Source organism: Seriola aureovittata, chromosome 6 (assembly GCF_021018895.1).
Source record: "Seriola aureovittata isolate HTS-2021-v1 ecotype China chromosome 6, ASM2101889v1, whole genome shotgun sequence".
Classification (NCBI taxonomy): Eukaryota; Metazoa; Chordata; class Actinopteri; order Carangiformes; family Carangidae; genus Seriola; species Seriola aureovittata.
The window spans coordinates 30,123,053-30,145,483 of NC_079369.1; the positions used below are offsets into that span (position 1 = coordinate 30,123,053).

At 43.0% G+C, this 22,431-nt stretch overlaps 1 protein-coding gene across 2 annotated transcripts in view; it reads right to left on the reverse strand.

Moving 5' to 3' along the window:
* LOC130170725 (cadherin-2-like) overlaps positions 1-22,431 on the reverse strand; it is a 72,659-nt gene that overhangs the window by 28,963 nt on the left and 21,265 nt on the right. Inside the window, exons 3-5 of one of the 2 annotated variants that reach the window (XM_056378310.1) lie at positions 8,335-8,573; positions 3,733-3,906; positions 1,357-1,512 (exon numbers count right to left, since the gene is read on the reverse strand). In XM_056378310.1, coding sequence (XP_056234285.1) covers positions 1,357-1,512; positions 3,733-3,906; positions 8,335-8,573 — 569 coding nt within the window. The remainder of the gene's footprint in view (positions 1-1,356; positions 1,513-3,732; positions 3,907-8,334; positions 8,574-22,431) is intronic. The other variant, XM_056378311.1, reaches the window with a different exon arrangement.

Sequence of the window (22,431 nt, forward strand, 5' to 3'; positions counted from 1 at the left end):
CCTCATCCCCCCTCCCCCCGCTGGGACGCTCAGATCACAACGTCCTTCATTCCAGCAGCTGTCAGACTCCACAACTCCTGCTCTTCCTGACTATGTGCAAACTTGCACTTTCTCATGTACATATCGTGTGTATTGTGTATATTGTATTTATTAGTGTATATTTGGTATATTTTTGTTGTATATTTCCATAGATGTTTATTCTATAGATGTTTATTTCTCTGCTGTGGTAAATGAATTTCCCAGTTGTGGGATAAATAAAGTTAATCTAATCTAATCTAAGGTTCTTTTGTGTAACGGTTTAACTGACTTCAAGTGATTCCTTAAGTGTAAGATTGAGATAACAAGAAAACCTTGAATACCTTAGTAAACATTTTAAGGAAACCTTAAGGAGACGACTTTAGGTTGTTTTATGCATCTCTTTTTATTTTAAGTAAACCTTAACTCAGACCTTAAGGAAAATTTTAACTTAAAGAATGTTTGTAAATGTTTGCTGTGCAGCTGTGATGCTGTTTCAACACAAAGAGCTCAGTGAGAGGTGTTGGCGCGTGTCAGTGTGAGGAGTGAAGAGGTGACTGTGCAGGTGGGGAAGATGATGAGGTTCAACAAAAACAAAAATCAACAGTTGTGTATTTTTCTATAAAAAATGTGTTTACAGGGAAACTGGAGAATACAAAAGGAATTGGTCGACTGAGTCCTGAGGATGAAAGAAAAAAAACTTGTATGGCTATAAAACAGGTGAAGAAGACTTTCATCATCAGTGATGAAGAGAGGAATCATGACCAGAAGCTTCAAACACACAGAGGCTGCAGCTCACACAAACAGTGTTCAACTTTTCTCTAAATGATATGATGCAGGTGATTTTATATATTTTTTCCTTCTGTCCTTCTGACAGACAGTGTGCACATCCGTCTGTGTGTGTTGCTCTGAGTTACTTGTTCCTTCATTAAGAGGAATGTGATGCTGTAGTTTATTTAGAAACAGCTCCACATTACTTCCACAGTCTCTGGAGAGCACTTCCTCTACGGCCACCGAGCGTGATCCAGGGCATGCTTCTGTTTGCGCTGCTTCTCTAACTCTGTGCTACAGATCACAACATTTGAGTGTCAGACTTTTTCAGTTATAATGTCTGGGACAGAGTGTGATTGACATGAACAGTGTGAATCTATTTCTGATGTGAGATGGTTATTGAGAGGAGGAAACAGGAGAGATGTGCTGGGAGGGAAAGAGTGAGAGCAGCACAGATACTAACTCTACCCTTCGACACTACACTGAGGTTCTCAGGTACACTGTTTTAGGTTTGAGCTGCTGATGTCAAACATGAAGCTGAGCTCTGCTGTCACATGTAGACTGTCTTACATGAAAGTTGGAGATGTGTTCTCTGTCCAGAGGCTTGGTGACGGACAGCTGGCCTGAGATGGGGTTGATGATGAAGATGCCGGTGGGAGGCTGGTCAGCCCCAGGGCCTGTCACACTGTAGCGCAGCATCCGGTTCTTGTCTCGGTCTGAGCGGATCTGAAGCAGAGAGAGAGAGGGGAACAGTTCACAGTTCATGCACTACACACAGGACAGAGCTGGGTCCTATATCAGAGGAGAACATCAACTTCATGTGCTCACTGTGTCATCTCCTGCAGCTTCTGTCAGTTACTCCTGGTTTAAAGGTAAAGACAGAATCAAACACAAGAGCAGCTGAACTGTGTTAGTCTGACCTGGATATGTCTGTGTCACCTCAGGCGGGAACAGGAAACACTCAGCAAACGATGCACAGTGATATCCTGACAGTGGTATCCTGCACAGTGATATCCTGACAGTGATATCCTGACAGTGGTATCCTGCACAGTGGTATCCTGACAGTGGTATCCTGACAGTGGTATCCTGCACAGTGGTATCCTGACAGTGGTATCCTGACAGTGGTATCCTGACAGTGGTATCCTGACAGTGGTATCCTGCACAGTGGTATCCTGACAGTGGTATCCTGACAGTTTTATACTGACAGTAATATCCTGACAATGATATCCTGCACAGTGGTATCCTGACAGTGGTATCCTGACAGTGATATCCTGACAGTTTTATCCTGACAGTAATATCCTGACAATGATATCCTGCACAGTGGTATCCTGACAGTGGTATCTTGCACAGTGGTATTCTGACAGTGATATCCTGACAATGATATCCTGACAATGATATCCTGACAGTGATATCCTGCACAGTGGTATCCTGACAGTGGTATCTTGCACAGTGGTATTCTGACAGTGATATCCTGACGATGATATCCTGACAACGATATCCCGACAGTGATATCCTGCACAGTGATATCCTGACTAGGGTTGTCACCAGAACCGATACTTCGGTACCAAGTTGACACCACGTGGCAAAAAGCGGGACAGTACCCAGTACATAGTATTGTTTATTTTAAATTCTTGAAGGCTACATGCCACTTTGTTTTTTGTTTTTTATTGATATTTTTCAATAAAGGAATGAAAGAGAAAGTACATGGGATTTATTGTGTGTGTGTGTTTTTTTTTTTTTTTTTTTTACCATGGTAAAAATAGATATTCAGAATCGTGGAATTTCACTGGTATTGGTATCGACTACTAAAGTTCTGGTATCGTGACATCCCTAATCCTGACAGTGATATCCTGCACCGTGGTATCCTGCACAGTGATATCAGGTCTAGGTTCTAGGTTCTATTGTGAAAGTATCAAAGCGCTCAGTCCACATATTGGATCATTCAGTCAGCCAATCAGAAGAGAGGTTCAGAGTCTCTCTTCTGATTGGCCCACTGACTGTTGTTACTAGATGTAAGACTATATGTAAGATGTAGAAAGATGTAAAACTACATTGAGATGGTTTTTGGTTCTTAAATCCACAAATATATCTTATGGATCAACACTTCAAATAAAACACAGTAGAAGAGAAAATATGGAGTTTAGTATTACAACGTAGACCTGCTTTATAATCAAAAAACAGATATCTACCTTTTTATTATATGGACCTTTAATGTGCACAGTATCTGATTTACTGTAAGGTTAACAAGCAGTCTCATCCCTATCAACACCATCTACTGCTCCATCCATCCATCTCTCTCTCTGTCTGGTTGTAGTTCAGTCTGTACCTCACATATTCTTTGTCTAATATTTCATGTCCGTTTATAATACCTTTAAGTAATATCTTCAGTGATTCTAACAGTTCTTCTCAGGTGGAGTTAGCCAAAGTAAATATTTTGTAATGAAGATCATTTATTTCCTGAGATTGGTGATGTCATTGAAGCCCCACCTCTGTGTGGAGGGAGGAACCAGTCAGTCAAGGAGCTGAAAACCTGCAGCACACATCTCTCAGCAAATCTCACCATTATGTTTAGACAGTTAGACGTTATATCTGGTGTCCCTCAGGGATCAGTTCTTGGTCCTCTGCTGTTCAGTTTATTTATGTTTCACAGCATCATGTATGCTGCACAATCATGGACTTAAACATTTCTGTCCCATGTGAGCCAGGTATCCTGCTTCAACTTCATTCTACACTTTCTGTATAGAGAGCTCTGCACTCCCCTGCTCCACAGTGTGTCTCTGACAGGCTGGTTGGACTGGTCAGATGGTACACGCTCTCCGGTATCGCAAGAGTTAAATGCAAAAATGGTGAAGCTGCTTTTAGGTTTTATGCTCCCGACTGCTGGAATACCATTTGGTCTGCCTGTGTGTGTGTGTGTGTGTGTGTGTGTGTGTGTGTGTGTCTTACTCTGACTAGGTCCTCGGGGAACTGTCCTCGTGAGTTCTCGGGGACGTTGATAGGCGGAATGACCCAGTCCCTCTTCACACGCCTAAGAGTACCATCACCCCTGACAACCACGCTGTGCCATGGAAACAAGATCACTGGTACCCTCTGAGTCAGTGTTGCATCATCAAGCTTTACCTGCAGAGACAGTAAACAAGCGTTGTTTAGTGGGCTACACACACACACACACACAGCACGGCTGAGTTACAGAGCCGTCCAGCTGGGAGGCCTTGGTGACTCAGGGTATTTCTGACCTCATTCCAGTGGGTTGGATTAATGCTCTCATTATAGTCCGTCTGATAAATGACCACCACCTGTCACTGCATGTGTGTGTGTGTGTGTGGGGTAAGGTGGGGGTGGGGGGGGTGGGGGTTCAGGCTCTGACTATGGAGGCATAAAGTATTATGGAATTTATTTAGTAAAAATGTATTTAAAAGAAGAGTAATGAAGAAATCAGAGTCATTACATGAAAGGTAATTAGGTACATTACTAACAAACAGAAGAGAGAACATATTACATGACTACCAGTGAGGGACATCACTGAAGCTTCAGTGCAGTAGGAGGCCTAGGTGTAAGTACTAAGTACTACATGTATTTAATAAGTGCAGTTCACAGTAGGAGCTAGTTAGACATGTTCGGGTGATAGGGTGTTAGGAGAGGAGGTGCTCTCTGAAGAGATGAGTCTTCAACAGATTCTTGAATATAGAGGGGCACTCCTGCTCTGATAGACTTTGGTAGCTTGTTCTACCATCAGGGAACCACAGACGAGAAGAATCTGGACTGAGACTGTCTTGTGTGCAGGGATGATGATGACAGACCACATTCACTGGAGGAACTCAGTGGTTGAGAAGAAGCATCAGGCTGAATGATTGAGTTCAAGTAGATGGAGCAGACCCAGAAGTCACTCTGAAGGCAGCATTAGAGACTGAACCTGATTCAGGAGGTCATGGGTAGACAGTGGAGGTCGATGAGCAGCAGAGTGACATGTGACCTTTTAGGATGATTGAGGACCAGACGGACTTCTGCATTCTGGATCATCTGTGAGGGTTTCACTGTGTGAAGGGAGGTCTACCAGAAGAGCACTGAGAAATAACCATGGTCTGGAGCAAGAACTGGGTGGATGCCAGGAGATGATGCAACATGGTCAGAGAAGGAGAGCTGGTCATCAAACATGACACCAGGTTTCTCTAGACCTTGGTTGGGGTGAGAGATGAACATATTGATATCATGAGGAAGAGACTGATTACATCAGAGAAACAGATCGAGATCCATGCACATGAAAGAAAACATCATCTGTAAGCAGTCAAAGGAGCTTTGAGTGATTCAGAGAGTATGTAAGAATGTAAGACATTCACAGTGATGACATGTGTGTGACTGTGCTGGTTTCTGTTCCTCGCTGTTCAAAAGCAATAATTCATCAGCAGCATCATGTCACACTCACCACTCTGCTGTGATTAACACAAACTATTCTCATTCACTAATTCATTCACATCCTTTCTACTTAGCCATTCTTTCAGTTGTCAATAAAACAACACTTCCTGCAGCCTCGTGGTTACAGTACACACCACACAACCACAAGTTCTCTCTACTGGTGCTATCAAACAATGTCAATAAAGTCGTCTTTCAAAATAGAAGCATTTTCTCTTTTCACATAAAACAGCTGTGTGAAAGGAGTAAAATTTAAAATGTTAAAAAAAAAAAAAAGCAAAGTAAAACAAATTATTGACTATACAGACTCTGTATAATACTCTGTATATTTATATAATAATACACTATGTATATCATTATTGAACATACAGAGCAGTAGTATAACATGAAATAATGATCTGGAAATCTACATTTAACAGAAATTTGTAACAGAAGTCTAATGGAAATTAATGAGGCTTCTCACTAAATTATGATGGAATATTCCTGTTATACTGCTAGTAAAGGCCTGTGGTAATATGAGCCTGTTTTAAATAAAAGTCTGGTTTTCTCTGCAGCTGAGGCTCATACATTGAAGAATTAAGTATATTTTGCATATGACAGAACTGGTGTCCACAACAGTCAGGCTAAACACTTGATACACAGCAAGTGAGGTGTTGATTTCCTGACATTCACTGGGCTCTGAATGTGATGCCTCTTCAGTTTCATGTGATAACAACCCTGGTCCGGTCACAGTGCTGACACTGCTCCCCTGCCAAATGACTGGTTGTTAGCTGCCATAGATGCTGCTCATGGGTTTTCCTTGTGAGGAATTGTTGACAGCTTCTCTCACTCTCTGCTGATAGAGGCTAAGGCATACGGCAGCCGGCTATTTCTGGGCTGTGTTTAGAAGAACAGCCAATCAAGGCCAGTGTCTTGTCTAAATACATTCAGAGGGCCTTATTATCGCTGTTGTACATGAAACAAACTAACAGATGGCTGTTTGACTTGCTTTGTCTCTGCAGTCAGTACTTGGCCAAGCTCAGACGCCTGCTGGGCTGAAAAAGCTGTGATTTTATATCTGTACATAGTTCATCCAACATTACTGGAGGCGTGGGGAGAAGTAACAGCCCATCAGGTTGTCCACGTTGTCTGCTTGTCCAAAATTATACAGTTCTCTCTCAGAAAACTGACACTGACTCACATCCAGGTATGTGTTCATGCTGTCACGCTCTATGAACACATAATTATATTACTGTATGTTATGATTCAGGTGTTTTTATATAAATACATAAATATGATTGTATTTTATGTTTCAAATTTTGTTAACAACATAAATTATATATTGTATCATATGTATCAGTTTTTTAATAATAAATAATTGATAAAACATCAGCCCAAGTCTACTACTACTACAACTAATAATAATAATAATAATAACAATAAACTTTGTGTAGCACCTTTCATACATAATTACAGCACAAAGTGCTCTACAGAAGAAAAATTAAATCAAAAACATAGGTAATGACTTAATGAAAGTTCATCTTCATATAGAGAGTGAGGGGTGCAGTGTGTATAGGGGATGAACAACTTAGTCTTTGGAATTAACAAAACATAATAGTTGGAAGAAAACTTGATCTTATTACAGACCATATCTTTCCAGTCATGATCCTATTAACCAAGTTAGCATTGCACCTGTTTAATAATGTATAATTTATTTAATCTAAAAAGGTCAGAAAAGTGAAAAATGTCCATCACAAGTTTCTTTAAATGGCAATTTCAACACTGTGGAAGCCCTGAGAGGCAAGTGGATGTTTTTTTTGCTTTTTCTTTGTCAGTATTTGTTTTGTAATACTCATACCAGCCACAAGAGGCTGCGAATTAATTTCTCCCTGTTCTCTTAACACAAGGTTCATATAAGTGTATTTTAATCAGTAAAGGTTTTCTCCCAGTAGTGTGTGGTAGTTCAATAACTTTTGTATTGTTTTTATTTTTATATTTCATTTTTATTATTGTTAATTAATTAATTAATTCATTCTTAATGTGTTTTAATCTCAATTTGTGTAACTGTGTACGGTGTCCTTGAGTGCCAAGAAAGGCGCCTTTAAATAAAATGTATTATTATTATTATTATAATAACCACAAAGGCTATGGTGGATGAATGGGTCATACACAGGAGACTGAGGCTCATTTTATTTTTTGACTTATTAAAACTGGGGACAGATTATTTTCAGTTTTTTCTTTATTTATAAAGGGAAAGCGAGAGAGAGCCTCCTCCAACTGATTTTGAGTGATTATTGTGAATCATAGTCGAATGGCCTTTTAGGGCACCTGGAGAAATCCCAGTGGACCGCTATGCCAGTGGGCCATCACATCGGCGGGCCGGTGTACAGTCAAAAAAATCCTTAAAGAGTTTAACATCTCTTCTGTCCCCTGTCTGTCTCTTCACTTCTGTCTGTACCTGTCAATCAGGGTGCACATGACAACGTGGAGCTCCTGCACATGGGTGAAGTTCGTTTTCAAGCTTTCTGGCAGAAAGGTTTCAGATGAAAATAAAGAGAAGAGTGAAAAGAGTAAGTCAAGTCAATAATAAAACCGGAAATTGAAGTCCAGTGTCCTGGTGAAAGCAATGTCTCTGACCGATTCATCCACCATGACCTGCGCATTATGTTTGTACTGTCTCACCTGACTACAGACATTATATGAACCTTGAGTTTAGAGAACACAGAGAAATTAAAAATCACCTTGAAGGAAACATGAAAGCTTTTAGTCCAATTTAGTACTGTATTTCATAACAAGTTTATTTCATAAATTAAAACCAAACCTAGTATCGGTCTAGACTGTGAATGGTCAATGTGGGAAACTGCAGCTGAAAACTGTTGTTGAACCACTGTAGACAACTGACATCATTGTGTTTTATTTGTATTCAGCCTGGTGTGGGGGGGTGCATGTGTCTCTGTGCTGCTCAGAGATTTCCTACAATATACTTAGAAAAGGAACTGAAAAACAAAGACCTGTCTCTTCTTTTAACTGAATGAAGGGATGAATGTAAACAGAAGATAATGAGACAGCTGGCTCTCTGCAGAGCAGGAGCTCTAACTGAAGAAGCTTGTTCTGCTTATTCACAGCCAACAGAAAAGTCCATGTGACACAGCTCTGTACCTGCTTTACCTGCTCAGGGCCTGTGCTGTTGCCGTCTGGATGGACCTGGAGGTACACTCTAGTCTTCCAGACTTGTTTGGACTGCAAGTCTTGAGCATAGACCACCACCATGGCTTTTTTCTGTGCCGCCAAGCTGACGCGTCGTAGGGTGAGGACCACGCCATCCTCACTCACCCTGAAATCAGACGACTCTCCAACGTTGAACCAGACCTTACCGCCACCGCAGTCCATGAAGCTCACTGTGGAAGACAGAGACATACGTCAGACTAAGTGGACAAAACCATCAATCACCTGTGTGTGAGTGTGTGTGTGTGTGTGTGTGTGTGTGTGAGTGTTTGCGTGCGTGCTGTGCTTTGATAATAGACGTCTAACTGTAACTTTTCCATCCCTGCTGAACGCACCACAGAGTCCATGTTGACATGTTGTCTTTATACAGAAGAATACAAACACAATATTAAAGGACATGTAGAATAAAAAACATGTTGTCTTTGGTTTGTTGTCTCAACCCATCATGGACAAAGCAGCTTGACGTCAGAGCTATGACCAAGTCAGGTTCTTTATGGAACTGGATCTGTGGACCAGGACTCTGTCATGGTGAAACACAAAGTCAAAATTACACCACTGTCTAAAACATCACTGTATGTGTTTGTGTTTTGATTTGTGTCTGTGAAGATTCTCTGTCATTCAGGTGATGTATATCCTGATTTGGATTCAGGACGTTTTGCTTCTGTTCTCTCAGGTCAGTCTGTCATCTTAATGTGGTTCTGGCTGAATTCAGCTCTGCATGGAAGCTCTCAGCCCTCTCATCCATCTGAATGGAGTTGGTCCGTTAACACAGCTGGGTGCCAACACAGAGAGCTCTGACAAAACAGTTCAACCTGACTCAGTTTTTACTGCATCGCAACATGATATTATCCAGCATGGTCCTGCCTTGGCCAATCAGGTTTGTCCTGCACACACTCCTCAGTCTGAACAGCTTCCCTTCAATTAAAGTGACATCCCCTCCCGGGCAGTTTAACACCCATTCAAACCTGGAGTCGTGGGACTCCTACACCTTTCACCTGACAGCCAGGTGGACTAAGAGCCCACATGTGACCTCGGAGACTCTGAAGGTGTAAACAAGCCTGCAGAGGTTCCAGGTTCCATGTGGTGATTTCTCTTTACATCACTGTTTGTGTCTCTTACGTCTAACTAACGTCTTTCTTCCTCCAGCATGGTTAACATCCATGTCTTCTTGTTGATACACTGCTGTGTATCTTGGCTCATGGAGAGGTCATTTCAATGAGACCCAAAATGTCTTCAAGAATCTCCAGTTGCTTTTGACTTATACACGATTGACCTCATTTGAAACCAAACTATGAAAAACAGACTCATCAGGCAACAAAATGAATTCTACACATCCTTCAGTTTGTCTTGGTTGGATCAAGAGGCCACATGTCATATGTAATCTATGCAGCAGGTTCTACGGACAAGTCTGGAGCAGACACAGGGAGGAGTCCACGAGGCATAACCCTATCACTGGAGCCATTACAGAAGGAAGCTGGCACCACCCTCCACAACTCAACACCAACCACACCCACAGACTTAAGATGGGTCATTTCTGTCATTTAAAGATTGAACTTTCACCCTGCAACAACCTGGAGAGAATGATGCACAACAGAAGCCCACTTGTACACAGCTCTACTCAGTTACATAAAGAGCTTTCACTTCTCTCTATATCTACAGTGTATATATCCACTGTATAACGAGCTGCTGAGATTTGAATAAATGAAGTGATGCATGCAAACACATCACTCTGGAAATGATCTTCTTCATCAATGCAACCGGAGCAAATAGCTGTCCAATCAGAGCTTAGTATACAAATCACATGCTCAGTATCTAACATTTTCACATGCCTCACGACATGAGAGGAGACAGACTGTATGTGTGAACAGAGCCCACCTTCTCTGTGAAGGAAATGTCTATTCTAACCCCAAACATTTCTAAAAATACCAAAAGTTCACTAAATGATATATATTTTCCTGGGTTTGAATTACCTACCCACCATGGAACAAGCAGAATACACTGTATGTGTGAAGCTGTCACACATACACTGTTTCCTTCAGAGCTGCTTATGGGGAAATTTAAGGAATAAAACAGCTTTAAAGAGGCTGGAGGAGAAAAAGTGAGCCTGCAGTAACAGAGTGGAGAAAAAAGCCATGTAACACCTGACTTGCTTTCAGATGAGCATTAGAGGAGAGATCGATGGACCTGGCCAGAGAGAGCTGGCCCTGCCTGTAAATCCTGCAGCTAAGGACAGACTCACAGAGGTAAAGCACAGAGATGGAGCAGCTTTCATCAGGAGGAGCAGGGCTGTTCTCCCCCTGCAATTCTCCCCTCTCTATGTGTTTGCCAAGTATAGCCTACTTTCAGAGAGGAAATAGCTTCTGTGATGTCTAGAGGGGGAGAGGGAGGAGTGGAGGGCAGCACTGCAACGACATCTCACCCAAACTCATCACAACTCTACCTGCTCGACACATTAACAAGTCAGAGAGGTGGATGGAGGTTGCAGTCTGGTTTCTGTCCAGTGACTTGTTTCATCAAGTGATACAAGAGATGTGATACGATACAATTCCACAGTCAGAATAAATGTTTGCCGAGCTGCATCACACAGGACAAACTTATAATATATAGGTTATATAAGTATAATTAATATATAGTATGTATATACAAATATATATATTAATAATATATCACCTGTACATCCTAATAGAAACACAGCTTATACTGGGTTTGTTTTTAGTACTGTTGTAAATGTGAGATAGTCTTGATGAATGGATAAAAATAACAGAGAGAGAGAGAGAGAGATAGAGAGAGAGATAGATAGAGAGAGAGAGATAGAGAGAGAGAGAGAGACTTACTGATTTTCTGTGTTTCTTGGATATAAATGCACATTGATATCTGACGTGTTATTTTTAGAGCCTCAGACCAAAGTGTGGACAGTGGACAGGCTCAATAAAACCCTAATGTGGAGCTATATGATGCTCATCAGACCAGATTTCAGATGGTCACTCATCCATTTGAATTTGGAAATCATTTCCAAGATGTCAGACGAGCCTCTGATTCTTTTACACACCAGCAGCTGACACAAACACATTCAGGTGTTCTGTCTGACAAAGATTTAAGGAGTGTGATCCTTTGAGAAAACTCATTGATTTTTTAGAGTGATGTTAACCACAGGTCCCTGTCTTGTTTTCATTAAATCTGTGTTTAAATTTGATTCAGACATGAACTGTGGTGTATTTCCTTCAGTTTGTAGGCAGCATAAACAGCAGAACCTTACATTTGATATTTGACCATCATTATGAGTTTCCTCCTCTCTCTTATACTTTTGTCCATAATCACCTATCTGAAATATTTGAGCTGAATGTTTCCAGCCAAAGCCTCAGTCAAACACAACACACCGACACAGACACAGCTCCTCTCAGTCTGAGCTCTCAGATGATGTATGAGATGAACAGTCTACTTATAAACTCACATCATGTCTGTTCTTTCAGTTCTTCTACTTTCTTGTGAAGAATAAGTTTGAGCCTCCAGGCCTCAAACCAGCTGAGAAGACAGGATCATTTTCTGGTTGAGCTGTTCACCATATGTAGCTACGTACCCACAGGAAGTCACTGTGTCTGAAGGCGTCACGAGCCAGAGATGTTTGACAACCAATGACAGTGTTTTGCACATATAAATTGTATATATATGTGTATATATATATATAGACCCACCAAATATATATATATATATATATATATATATACTATATATAGCTATATATATATATATATATATATATATATATATATTGGGTGGTTATTTGAAGTTTTTTATTTGTTCAGTGGTCAGCACTGTCAGATCACAGCATGAGGGTTCTGGGATAACAAAGAGAACTACTCAACACTTCACTTCTTCACACTTCAGCAACAGTTCTCTGTCTCAAACTCTGCTCAATTTGATGCTCCCAGTGATCTTAATGTGTGTGTGTGTGTGTGTGTGTGTGTGTGTGTGTGTGTGTGTGTGTGTGTTGTAGTGACAGCTGGGTGTTTCTAGATAAACTCTGGCTGGAAGCAAAGCCATGAGTCAGCTTCCATCTCTTCTCTGGAAACCCAGCTTGTGCAGACAGGGAATATACATGTGATGTTTCATGAGGCTGTGTCAACAGCTACTTATCTAACACATCAGATAAAGTGACATTTTGTCAGCTGGACATCAACATCGTTGATAAAATAAGTAAAATCTGATTGAATGTAGGAATGTGGGTTGTGACGTCAGGACGTCAGTTTGACATAGAATAACTGACCACAGCTGATGTCCATATTTTGTTGTGCTTTAAGTTGTGTTGTTGCAAAACCAAAATCTAACATCTGCCAAACACTTCGACATGCGACATGCAACATAAATACTGACATCATGGTCATGACCCAACTAAGTGTCTGCTAAACGTCTGCTATGACTAGAGCTAGACCGATTTATCGGCTGATATTGGCCTATCACAGACATATCACATTGGCCGATATATTCTCCGATATACATACTGAAATACATACTTTTATTTTATGTATATTTGATCCCTTGTTTTCATTCAAGTTAAAGATTCATTTATATATATATATTAGGGCTGTCCCAAACGATTATTTTTTAAACGATTAATCTAGCGATTACTTTTTCAATTATTTGACTAATCTAACGATTATTTTTTTATTAACCTAACAGTAATTTTATTGCAATTATTTTCCAGTTAGTCATTTAATATAACAATTTGCCCGTCCAACATCTTGACTCGCTGCACCAGGGTGTTTCCTCTATATGTGCTCGTGCATAACTGTCGTGCTAGAGTGATATGCCAGATGCACTTTGCAGAGTCTGCAGACTACCGCACTGTTGGTGTCAAGATTAAAGTATTCCCAAACTTTGGAGGACCGTGTGCGAGCCTTTTTTGCCGCGTGTTTCTCCACACGCTCCGTCGTACTGCTGGTAGACGCCGCCATGTTGTTCAAACAGAATACACAGACGCAAATCATTCACCTAGTCAATGACTTCAATTACGTCACCGCGTTGTCCCAGTCCGTGCGCTGCGCTTGTATCCGGGTAAACCAAAGACGATGGATATAAACGGTCCCATTAGAAAGTTCCGGTTTTGTTCTATGAACGTTTACCCTGTGTGGTTTTACACGACGCGTCGTTTACCGTTTCAATGTCATTTTGGACAATAAAGTTTATTGTTAAACTGTAAAATATCCTGCTTTCATTACATATCTTTTTCACAAGTGTTTATAGATATATATTTATTGGCCGATACATTGACATTGGAATTTTTTTAATTCCCTAATATCGGCATTGGCATCGGCCCCAAAAATCCAATATCAGTCAGACTCTAGCTAGGACCATAGAAGCGTCTCCTGAAATGGCATGTCATGGTTACAATAATAAACACACGGACTGTACCGTGAGCAGCGTACCTCCCTTTGTCACCATGGTAACTATAATAACAGTCATAGCTTAGTTAGGTTTAGGAAAAGATGGTGATTTGAATTAAAATATTCACTTCCTCAACATTAGATGATCTTTGTTGTCACGGTCACAACATAAATATTTACACGGGAATCAAACACCACTCTCCTGTGTCATATTCATCCATCCACCACAACCTCCTCCTAACGTGGACTTTGGACTCGTTTCTTAAAGGAGGACAGTCTCCACTCAAACAATGTTGGGTTTTGATGTCAACCCACTTGTGACAGATGCGACGTGTCCTCAGAGGTGATGAAGCTCACTGGTGTACACCGCGATTAGCATGGAGGAAGAACACTGTTCTTCCCTCAGGATGTCTGTGCTGTGTTTACTGTAACACAACATCCATTAAATGTGTTTATTCATCTTGAATGGTAGACTGTGGCTGATGCAAGTTAACAATGTGAGAGCTTTCAGAGGAATCATGATCACAGGTCAGAGCAGGTATGGATGATAACTCCTGACACAAAAACAGCATTAAGATTCCTGAAGTTCAAACTCACACTTACAAGACAGAAAACATGAAACATCATATCAAAATATATCAATATCATTATTCTACCGTTCAAGCTCAGTGCTTGAGAGAATAGTTTTAATTACTGTTGGCTAGACAAGTCTCAAACTGACCTGAGAACAGGTGTGTGCTCAGTCAGACTATCACCTGGATTAACCTTCTGTTTCATTCACTGATTCCACCGTCTAACATATGAGCATCAGCTGCTTCCCTCTGGTTTTTGCCACAGACTGAGGCCAGGGAGAGTCTGTGACAGTGACCTTTTTATTCAAGAAACAATTCATTTATTGAAAATATAATTAACAATTATAAAATAAATGTTAGCTCTAATCCTAACTGCTCCAAACAGTATGTTAATTTTTCTACATGTTTAATAAAAAACAGCTATAAGAAGATTTTCTTTCAGCCTCTGATGGAGCAGCAGTTCCCTCTCCCTCAGTCTGTATGCTGAGGACATGCAGCACACGGTAACCTGGTCTGGGAGGTCTGACCTGGGTTGTAACGTTCCTCTGCTCTTCTATAATTCTCTGGTCTTTGCAGAAACACAATGGCAGGTCCGTCTGTTCCAGCAGAGCTGACCTCACAGATCAACTATGCGGTGTTCCCCCACCCTCAGTTTAACATGTCAGAAGTAATACTCCCTCACTGGTGGACTGCAAATGGTTTCTTACCGCCATTCTGGTTTCCCCTGGCAACCATTGCTGCTCAGAGAACCAGTGCTTCCCTCTGGCCTTGGTGGGTGGGGCTGCACCCCCACCCCACTCCCTCCACAGAGAGATAAGCATTCTAAATCAATCAGCTGCAGCCCCGCGAGGCTGACGTGCTGCTAACAAACACACAGAGCGAGCTAGTGGTCAGAGTCACTCTCTCAGGGTGTGACCATGTGAAGACAGCACCGGGCTGAGACATGAATCACTAACACTATCATCACCTGCTGCTCACAGGTCTTTTACTGAGCCACAGGACTTCCTGTGCAGCAGCTGGCAGCCGTAATGTGGTGAAGGGAAAAACCTCAAACACCCTTCACTGAGTGCTGCAGTCCAGCACCCAGACAGATCCACAGAGACCGGAATGCTTCTACTGCAGCTGGTTCCACACAGTGTGTTTGATTCACAGACACACATTCACATCCCTGTGCTCTCTGACACAGGTAAATAAAAGATTGTCATGTTCTGTTACACAGTGAGACATGTGGACTGACACTGTCAGGTTTACTCACATGGTCAGCAACACATCAGATCTGATCCTGAACACCTTCTATCAGTGACACTGGATCCTGTCTGAGGACCTGGTCTCTGAGTCACATCCACCTCATCAGTGCTGACTAATTCATGCATATTGTCTTGTCTTGAACTGATTCTATCAGGAGAGACAAGTGGTCAGCATAGACCAGGACCAGTGTAATGAAGGGACAGTATGTACAATTTACAGTTGTAAGTTCACTGCACATTGTTTAATGTTGTATCATTTATCATGAGGTTCATACCTGTCTGTCTTATCATGCTGCGTCATAGGTCAGTTCTCCTCCTCCTCTGCACCTGTCACTCTGCCCCCAGGTTTCCATTCTGAGACTAGTCATCATTAGAAAGTATAACATCTACTGTCTGTATCTCCCACTAAAATCTACTGACTCCCTTCAGCCTCTCCTGGACTGTTTCAGGGACATTAGGGTCTGGATGGCAAAGAACTTCCTTCAGTTACACAGCAACAAAACCAAAGTGCTTATATTTGGTCCCTCGGAATCCAGAAGCCTTATAACCAGTAAGCTAGACCACCTCGAACCATATGTGAAGTCTCCTGGGTGTTGTCCTTGACTCTGAGCTCTGTCTTGATAAACACATCACCTCTGTTGTTAAAATAGTTAATATCAGTTAAGAACCATTTCCATACTCCGAGATAGAAAGTAATGCACACAGTCATCAATCATCATCTCATACGCTGTCATTTATAACATCATATTCTACACACAAAATTGACTCAGTGTGAGTCAACACTGAACACAGTGTCAGTGTGTAGTGTTGACTTGGTGTTATCCTGGATCTCACTGCTGGTTTACTAGATGGGTGTTAAGCCAGTCTTGGGTTGGTCCATTTTGACCCAGTCACATCACTGTGTATGTAATGGTGGTGTTCAATGTGTGTATGTGTATGGTACAGGCTGGCCATGTTCATCCTTCATGGCCACAGTTCACCACCTTCGAATGTCTCCTTCCAGCAGGATCATGCTCCATGTCTCAAACTGGTTTCATCAACATGACAGTGAGTGCAGTGACTTGGATCCAGTAGAACACCTTTGGAATGTGGTAGAACAGAAGATTGGCAGCATGAATGAAATGATGTGATGCAGTGATGTCAACATGGAGCAGAGTCTCAGACTAGTCCTGATGTTGGTCTCTGGACATGCTGAAGCTGCCATGTGGTCTGAGGCAAACGGGTATATGAACCATACACAGAGCCTCGAGGTGAGGGGGGTCGAGAGGGGCCCCAGGGTCCTCTAAAAGGTTAACCCTCCTATGTGCATCATGTTCTGTATTCAGTGTTGTATCATATTGTTTTCCATACTACAGTGTTTGTGTCTGTCAGCATAAATGAACACAGTCATGCTGAATTGCTGACTCGCTCGGAGACATAAATCTGCTTTATGAATGCGATGTAAATCTGCTTTATACACACACACACACACACACACACACACACACACACACACACACACACACACACACACACACACACACACACACACAAAGGCAGAGTACATAGTGGAGTGGTTTAAGGAAAGCCTCATCTTACCCAGAGCGCCATCTGTTATCCTCCAGTGTTGGGCAGACAATCGATATCTGCAGCACAGATCTGTGACAACAGCTGATTGTCTTGGTGGACTCTCACAACTAAATGAGATTTACTTCCTCATACGGCTTCATTTAATCGCAGCAGCGCCGCTACATAACCACTAAAAAGCCCCTGGAGAGATCAGAGGCTCTAGATCCACAGCCATGTTGTGTGATCACAGCGCAGTTATTCTGAGGGTGGATAATACCTACACTATAACATACTGTCTCTGTATTTTACAAATATTGTACTTCAACTGTTCTGGAATCTAAACACCTCAGCAACAATCTTGCCTGGCTCCTCCCCCTGTGTGCAGTGTAAAGATCTGGCCCCATCTGGGGACGTTTGTTGCACGTCAGAGCTCTTCTATCTGTTTCCTGTCTGCTTCTCACTCTCACATTACAGGTAAAAAAAACTGATAACCTGCAGCAGTCGCATCTTCTCATCACCAGTCCTTCATGTGTTGTTTGTTCACTCTCTGATCAAACCCTGCATTGATCTGCCTCTAATCACTCACACACACACACACACAAACACACACACACACACACACACACACACACCACACACACACACACACATATACTGACAGAGAAGTTTAGAGGAGTACACAACAGCCATGTTGAGGCTGATCCCCCACTAATAGGTGAATAGAGAATGTGTAATTTCCTTTTGGTTTTCAAATGAGTGGTTTACAGAGCTGTTACCAGGGTCAGAGAGCAAAGGTTACAAGTGTGAACCATTTTCTTTTCTATTCGGTGGGTAGCTTAATTAATAAGAATGTAGGAAGGCATGTATAAGCATTTTGCTTTGGTCTGAGCCTGTTCAGCCACTACTTAATACATAGACTGTTGACTGTTTTTAGTTTTTTTCTGTCTATATTGTTTTCATTTCATTTCCTGTATGGGTGATAACTGAATAAAACCTACCACTACTACTACCTCCAGAGAAGTGACACCAGTTTCTATTTCTTCAAAGTTAAGTATAGAAAAAGTCATTGTGTTGTACCTGCTGCTGAGACTCAGGTGTGCTAACGAGCGCAACAAGACTGTGGAGCCGGTTCTGTTGTTCTTCCATGTCTGAGTGCATCGAGCCCGCGACCAGTTAAAATTCGACACACAAGTCTGTCTAGTTCCCATCAGTGAAAGAAAAGAGGGCTGGACACAGGAAAGCACCAGAGAGACAGGAAGAGAGAAAAGAGATGACAGAGAGGAGAAGAGAGACAGAGACACACACAGAACGCCAAGGGGGAATCTGACAGTGAAGATCTCCACTTTTAGATCTGTGCCTCAGCAAACATGAGACTACTACCAATTATCACCTCCTGCACCTGCCAACACACACACACACACACGCACGCGCGCACACACACACACACACAGACACACACACACACCACACACACACACACACACACACACACACACACACACACACACACACACACACACACACACACGTAGCAGGCTTTGTTCCTCCCGGTTTACCACTGAGGCTCTCCTTTTCAGCGGGGCTGCTGGGTGTTAATGAACCCATCTCCTCCGCGTTAATGAAGCCATTCACAGGTCTGCTCTCTCCTCCTGTTCCCCTGCTCCCCCCGTGATCCTCCATCACCACCTCCTGAAATTATACATGGTCCAGGATAAAGAGGACCAATCTGTTGACTAAAAGGTCTTTCATGTGAAATAAACCTTTTATCCAGCTCAGGAACAGGAATTTGAGTCATCATGAGTGCACACATCCATTTTCCTCTGGGCAAGAGCCACACCACAGACATCTGTGAGGACACCACTGTGGGGACACCTTTGAGTTAGAAACCTGATCTGTTTAGGAAGTCTGCTATCAGGTTACAAGGTGCAAATACTATGATGGCTGTGTGTTAATCCACTGAGTGTGACCCTGGAGGAGTACATGATGTAAGGCTGTTTTCTGGAGGAAATTGATTGCAATGCTGGAAGAGAAACCAGGATTCATCACAGCAATAAAAAGTGTCAGACCAGACCTGAGGACAGGTTCCTTCAGGCAGTCTATGTTAAAGATGGAGGATACCACCTGAAACCTGATCACCATTAAATGTCAGGTTTACCTCAGAAGCAACAGATAAGACTATAAGACTGTACACCCTAACACCAGACTGTACAGCCTAACACCAGACTGTACACCCTAACACCTGACTGTACAGCCTAACACCACTGTACACCCTAACACCAGACTGTACACCCTAACACCTGACTGTACAGCCTAACACCAGACTGTACAGCCTAACACCACTGTACACCCTAACACCAGACTGTACACCCTAACACCTGACTGTACAGCCTAACACCAGACTGTACACCCTAACACCTGACTGTACAGCCTAACACCAGACTGTACAGCATAACACCAGACTGTACACCCTAACACCAGACTGTACATCGTAACACCAGACTGTACACCCTAACACCTGACTGTACAGCCTAACACCAGACTGTACAGCATAACACCAGACTGTACACCCTAACACCAGACTGTACATCGTAACACCAGACTGTACGCCCTAACACCTGACTGTACAGCCTAACACCAGACTGTACACCCTAACACCAGACTGTACACCCTAACACCAGACTGTACATCGAAACACCAGACTGTACGCCCTAACACCTGACTGTACAGCCTAACACCAGACTGTACAGCCTAACACCAGACTGTACACCCTAACACCAGACTGTACATCGAAACACCAGACTGTACGCCCTAACACCTGACTGTACACCCTAACACAAGACTCTACACCAGACTCTACAAACTAACACCAGACTCTACACCCTAACACGGGACTGTACACCAGACTCTTCACCCTAACACCAGACTCTTCACCCTAACACCAGACTCTACACCCTAACACCAGACTCTACACCCTAACATGTGACTGTACACCCTAACACCAGACTCTACACCCTAACACCAGACTGTACACCAGACTCTACACCCCAACATCAGACTACACGACAAATTATCTCCATTCATTTCAGCTATGATGAACTCCATTGTTCTAGTTTTTTATTCATCAAATGAATCCTTCATTTCGACTTCAGTCCAGTTGTGCTTTATCTGGGCTCCGGCTGCAGACAAAGACAGCTGCTGTCCTATTCATTTAGAATCAACTCCAACACTCTACTTGTGTTATGGTGAACTTGCATTTATATTCTGACTCCATCATAATCCATAATCCATCATAATCCATGCTGTGGTTTTTAGACCTTTACTAAATCAATATATTTTTTGATCTTACTTTTGTTCATTTATAGTGAAAAAAGAAAAATCACATTGAATCCTAATCTGCAGAAAATTGAAATGACTCCCATCCCAAAATATTAACAGGAAAACCACAGAGTGCGGTAAGAAGAAGGGAGGAGGGGTTGCTGTGTTCATTAATGAGAGATGGTGCCACCCTGGACACATCAGTGTCAAGGAACAACTCTGCACTAGAGACTTGGAGCTGTTAGCGGTTAGCATGCGGCCGTACTATCTCCCGAGAGAGTTTTCACATGTCATTGCGGTGACAGTGTACATCCCTCCCTCAGCCGTCGGCGCTGCAGCCACAGAACAAATCCATAGTGTTGTCTGTCAACTCCTAAACCAGCAACCCCATTCCCTCCTCCTCATCTCTGGGGACTTCAACCACACGTCCCTGTCCTCTGCTCTTCCTACCTTCACCCAGTATGTGGATTGTCACACCAGAGACAATAAAACTTTGGACTTGTACGCTAATATCAGGAATGCATACACCTCATCCCCCCTCCCCCCGCTGGGAAGCTCAGATCAACAACCTTGTCCATCTGATCACAGACTACACCCCTTTGGTGAATAAACAAGCACCTAAGAAGAGGTCTGTGAAGGTGTGGTCCGAGGAGACCAGTGCCAGACTCAGAGATTGCTTTGAAATAACAGACTGGGAAGCACTCTGCAGCCCCCACGATGGCGACATCGACACCATGACCCACTGCATCACAGACTATATTAACTTCTGTGTTGAGAACACTGTGCCCCCCAAGTCAGTACGCTGTTTCGCCAACAATAAACCCTGGGTGACCTCCGAGATTAAGGCCCTGCTGAACGAGAAGAAGAGAGTCTTTAGATCGGAGGAGCTGCACAGAGTCCAGAAGGAACTCAAACAGAAAATCAGGAAAGGGAAGGACTGTTACAGACAGAAACTGGAAGAGCGGCTGGTGCAGAATAACACCAGAGATGTCTGGAGTGGACTGCAGAACATCTCTGGCCAGGGAAAAGGAGTGAGGAGAGATCTGAGCTGCGGCAACAAGAACTGGGCCAATGAACTGAATCTGTTCTTCAACAGATTTGATTCTGCCCCCTTCCCCCTTACCTGCCCTGCACCCTCTTCACACCTCCCTGGGCCGGCTCCTCCTCCTCTCCTCAACCCGCTACTTCCAACTCCCATTCACCTCCAGCCCTCCCCTCCCCACCAGTACAACTGGCCCCTCTCACCCCCCCACCACCCCCATATCCTCACCTCAGTCATCTTCCACCCCCTTCTCCATAACAGTTGATCAGGTGAAGTGTCAACTTAAGAAGATCAAGACAACGAAGGCCCCAGGCCCGGATGACATCAGCCCCAGATTACTGAAGGACTGTGCAGATCAGCTCTGTGGTGTGCTCATGTACTTGTTTAATCTGAGCCTGAGCCTGGAGAAAGTACCGGCCCTGTGTGGTCCTGGTACCTAAAACCCAGCGCCCCAAGGAGCCTAACCATTTCAGGCCTGTTGTTTTGACCTCTCACCTGATGAAGACTTTGGAGAGGATCATCCTGAGTCACCTGAGACCACTGGTGAGCACACAGCTGGACCCCCTGCAGTTTGCTTACCGGCCTAGTGTTGGGGTGGACGATGCAGTGATCTACCTACTGCATAGATCACTGCTACACCTGGAGGACAGTGGGAGCACTGTGAGGGTCATGTTTTTTGACTTTTCTAGTGCTTTCAACACGATCCTGCCGCCACTGCTCAGAGTGAAGCTGGAAAGTGTGGGAGTGGACCATTACCTGGCTGCATGGATGACTACCTCACCAACAGACCACAGTACGTGCGGCTTCGTCACAGTGTGTCTGATGTGGTGCTTTGCAGTACAAGTGCCCCCCAGGGTACGGTGCTCTCCCCTTTTCTCTTCACCCTGTATACCTCGGACTTCACACACAACACCACACACTGCCAC